The sequence below is a fragment of the Odontomachus brunneus genome, unplaced genomic scaffold (assembly GCF_010583005.1).
Source record: "Odontomachus brunneus isolate Ranch 3 - 2012 unplaced genomic scaffold, Obru_v1 Obru_scaffold_175, whole genome shotgun sequence".
Taxonomy (NCBI): domain Eukaryota; kingdom Metazoa; phylum Arthropoda; class Insecta; order Hymenoptera; family Formicidae; genus Odontomachus; species Odontomachus brunneus.
The window spans coordinates 470789-475220 of record NW_022639625.1 but is presented as its reverse complement, the minus strand read 5'-3'; the positions used below and the strand labels follow the sequence as shown (position 1 = coordinate 475220).

Genomic DNA, 4432 nt, shown 5'->3' with positions numbered 1-4432 from the left:
CAATTTTATTTCTAAATCCACCGTTCAGAAGACAGTGATACGTTTTTACGAAACAGAAACAGTTAAAGACCAAAATCCTTTCAAGCCATATAATTCTAAATATGCCTAATAAAAAAAATACTTTATTATAGGTTTTTGAAAAGCCCTTGAAATAAGCTACAAGAATATGTAATAAAAAGTGGGGGTCCAATTTAAAAAATTTAATTTGACCTTCGTCCTCCACCCAAAGTAAAATTTTTAGTCATCATTAGGTACATTTTATTAAGCCCTACAACTTTGTTACTTACATATTTTTCGCTACAGTTGATCCTTTTCGAGATATTTGACCGTTTCCGGACTTTTTGCCAACCCTGTAAAATGATTTATGTCTATGTATAGGCTAGAGATGATCAGTATGAGTGGGAATGTAGGCAACGGCAGCTGCAAAGAGAACAGCGTCACAGAGAAAGAGTGGAAAAGGAAAGACAAAGGCCGCCATCGAGTCCACCCCCAGTGGTGCACTACACAGATCATGAGGCATCAAATACCTGTGAAAAAATTAAGCAGGATGACACATTTATGAAAGCGGTACAAGTGAGTAATCATTGCAATAAACAGAGAATTCTTGAATTCTTAAGGAAACATTAACTTTAGCTTTCGTTGAATAACTTCCCATATTTGATACCATCATTTAGAGATAATATTCGCAGGTGGTCGTAACATGGTTAGAACGAGGAGATTGCACGAAACGTAACGCCAACATTTTCTACTCGATGATACAGTCGACAAATTCCCACGTGCGGCGACTGCTGACGGAGAAGGCTGCTTACGAGGAGGAGCTGCAGAAGGCCAAGGAACTAATGAAAGGACGAATGCAGGGACTCCTCATACAATGTACGTCTACACATTTTTCTTACTCATTCTGTCTCTGATAGCTCCATTCATATCGTACATATTTTGTGTGCGCGAAGAAAATCCGCACACGTATCGCATTGGCTGGTAAGTTCACCTTGGCATAAATAGACTCAGCAAAATGGGGAAATCGTCTCTCCTCCTTATTTGGATAGAACAAACACAACGAAAAATCGTGATTATCTCAATCGTGATCGTGTTAGACGGCGACACGGCGTGTTGTCGCCAAGTTCCTCACCGTGTGTACGACGAATCTTCGTGCCATGTGTCGTGTTCCGATAAAAAGCAGAGATTTTGTTCTTATACCAGTTGACGAAGGTATGTTGCATTGTCACGTGATAATAAAAAGTAACGATTCATGACATTAAGGTACAGCGACCGATAACATAAGGTACAAAAATCAATTCGAACTTCAAGCTTGTCAATCTTGACGTATGATATCTCGACGATAAAAACGGCTTTTGCATTTCCGATGATACGCTTGACGTGAACAAAAGGAACAATCGAAGCCCACTCTGATACGACGAAGTACCTGTCTGTCTCTCGTCACTAACTTTCGCAATCTCTCAAGTGTATCATAGCGAGTTCGTCATATGAATTCTGTTTATGGTCAATGCACGATTGGAAGCGGCTCGGTAGGAAGGATCAATGATAGTAGGCGAGGATAAGGTGGGTGAAAAATCCTGTCTCTCGGACTTAGGACTCAAGAAAACCAATGAATGAAGGCGGTTTATCGAGCAAATTCTGTCTCATAGAGCCATAGTGTACTTGAAAACTGCATGCTTGGCAATGCTAAGGATTAAGGGTGATGGGCTGGACTTTCATTGTTAAGCTACCATTTTGAACTGCGGCTTCAGATCCCACCTTGAGCGATTCTCTCTATCTATTCATTTACGGATTCACTTGTCTAGTGTCTCGCGCGATGAGCGCTAAACAAAATGAAGAAGCAGAACTGACAAAGTGAATTTGCCTGGGAACCAAGGTTGTCGTTCAAGATGGTCCTTAGCGTCGGAAGTCTGCGATATATTGCAAGTCTTCGGGGGTTACGTTTCCGCAGTAAGAGGTGAAAAGGCGAGCAATGAGAGCGGAATGTTTGGTGAAAAGCAAGTTTACGTTAGTTTAGATGCGCCACGGCACACACTCGGCACGATCCATGTAAGAGACTCGGGACTATTCGTAGCTGTACATAGCCGGTACACACGAAACACGGCCCGGATTAGTAAAGACGAGGAGGATCTCGAGTGTGTTCACGGGGAGCGGGGATCAGTCACGATATCTAAATGTGTTGAAAAAAGAAATTACGATACAAGTGACGCGAGTATGACGAGTAAAGAGTATAAAAAGAGCATAGACGAAACTACGAGCGTAGAGTTTCAATTCAAGCAAAGGTATACAACGGAGGATTTGTTGTGTTTTTGTATGCAACATGCGCCCATGTCATCAACAGTCAGTCAGATCGAACGAGTCTTTACTGCGGCCAGCCACAAGAAGGTCTGGGATCACTTCACTAAGGCACAGCGGAAGAACATCGAGATGTGGAAGAAGCAATCCTCGGTATGTATGTATACGGCACTCCCACATGCTGGTAGCGTGTCTCTTCTGTCTCTATCTATCTCTCTCTTTCTCTCTCATTTTTTCATACACATTTACATTTACATAAGTACATTTTTCTCTCTATTCTCTTATAGTTTAAAGCTCCCGATCCCTTGCTGCGGTCATCTTGATTGATGATACCGAAAGCGAATAATAAAATAATAAGCGAACAATAAATGTTAAAAATTGCAAAATACATTGATATAAAATATGTTTACAAAATGATACTTGCAATCAATCTCTCGAGCAGACGCATAAAATATATATAGTCCGAACTTTCTTTTTATTTTAATAATCAATAAATAACCGTAAAATTAATGTGAAAAAATCATAAGAGAAAGTAATCATAAGCTAAAGAGGAAGATTGTGTGTCACATTAATTTTACGATTATGTATTGATAGTCTGAATAAAAGGAAAATGTTCAGACTATTTTACATGTCTACTCTATTCTTTCACGCTTCCACTTTTTCTCTACCGATTGCAAATGTCATTTTATGAATGCATTTTTTTATTTCAACGTATTTTACAAGAATTTTTAGCGTGCATTTTCTTGCCTCCGACGTCATCATCAAGAGTTCCGCGGCGAAGAGCCAGGAGCTTTAAAGCAACATTATCTCAGAAGTCTTATCTTGAAGTCGCAATTTGCTCATCCATGCATACATTTTGCACGATACTACCGACCAACACCTTTCCTCCCCTTTTTCTCTTTGTCTCTCTCTCTCTCTCTCTCTCTCTCTCGTGTTTTGCGAATAGTATTACTAAGGTGTCACAGGTAAGTGAGAAAAAGAAGGAGCCCATTCGCCTGCAAAATAAAAAAGAATATACGGTCAGACACATACGCTTCTCGTGCGTAAACGAATTCGATTTTACCCTTCTTACCGTCACGGTATGGCAGACGTAATGTGTCCTGTTCGGCAACACGCACAACATTATGAACAACATACGGAACAGAAGGTAAATGCGAGAATAGTGGCGATTTCGGGTGACCGAAAGACGACCACGGACTACTAGTATCCAGCATGGATTCGCAAATGAGGCACATACGTCTCGTTTTCCTGAAACGGCGTTACTCGATGAATTTATATATGCGATATCCACTATTTCTGTACTTCAGAGCCGCATCCACTCTTGCTCACGCTCAGGTAAGCCCAAAGCGCTGCGAAGAGAAACGAGACGCGAATCCCGGGGAGAAACGCTTCCGCTTCCGAAAACCGCGACGGGAAATTGGACGCGGCATCTTGCGTCTCGCCTCAACTCTGAACTACAGAAATTTACACGTTTCGTTCTACGTGTGTACATAAAAAAAAAAAAAGAAAGAAAAGAGAGCAACATGCTGAACAACAATTCGCAACAATAGAGCGGGCCTGAAGCACCTTCAGGAATATGTATCCGAGAGTAATCGTTGTTCGAGCAAAAGCCGAAACTACATACTCTCTGCATGCATTTGTGTGAGACAACGGTGAACGCAGATCAAGGCACTTTGTATTTTTCACTATTCGTAATGGCAGGAAATAAAGGCGATGCAGCTGGAAGACAGTCTGATGGAGGGCGAGGGCGAGATGGACGTGTCGGACTCGGAAGAGGAGCCGCAGCGTAAAAAAGGCCGCAATCCGTCTGATGGCAACGAGGACGCCGAAAGACTGCAGACTCTAAAAGAGGAGAACGATAGTCTAAGATGTCAGCTGGAAGCATATAAGAACGAGGTGTGTGAATCATCATCATTGTATATGGGATATTTAAAATGGTCAACGTTTTTCTATGTTTAAAAGCAACTACAATAATCTAGTCGATTTATGTTACATGTCTTCAAAGCTACTATAAGAGACTTGTTATTGTCTTCAAAGCTATGAGAGCATTCTTCATGATTTGTTGCTTTGCTTGCATTATTAATGTATTCTCTAACTTCTCTCTCTCTCTCTCTCTCTCTCTCTCTCTCTCTCTCTCTCT

General features: G+C 41.2%; 1 protein-coding gene across 2 annotated transcripts in view; it reads left to right on the top strand.

The window, feature by feature from the left end:
• Positions 1-4432, top strand: part of LOC116851413 (ecto-NOX disulfide-thiol exchanger 2) — a 10182-nt gene that overhangs the window by 3689 nt on the left and 2061 nt on the right. For both annotated transcript variants that reach the window (XM_032830772.1, XM_032830773.1), the window contains exons 5-8: positions 379-573; positions 690-873; positions 2339-2445; positions 3994-4188. In XM_032830772.1, coding sequence (XP_032686663.1) covers positions 379-573; positions 690-873; positions 2339-2445; positions 3994-4188 — 681 coding nt within the window. The remainder of the gene's footprint in view (positions 1-378; positions 574-689; positions 874-2338; positions 2446-3993; positions 4189-4432) is intronic.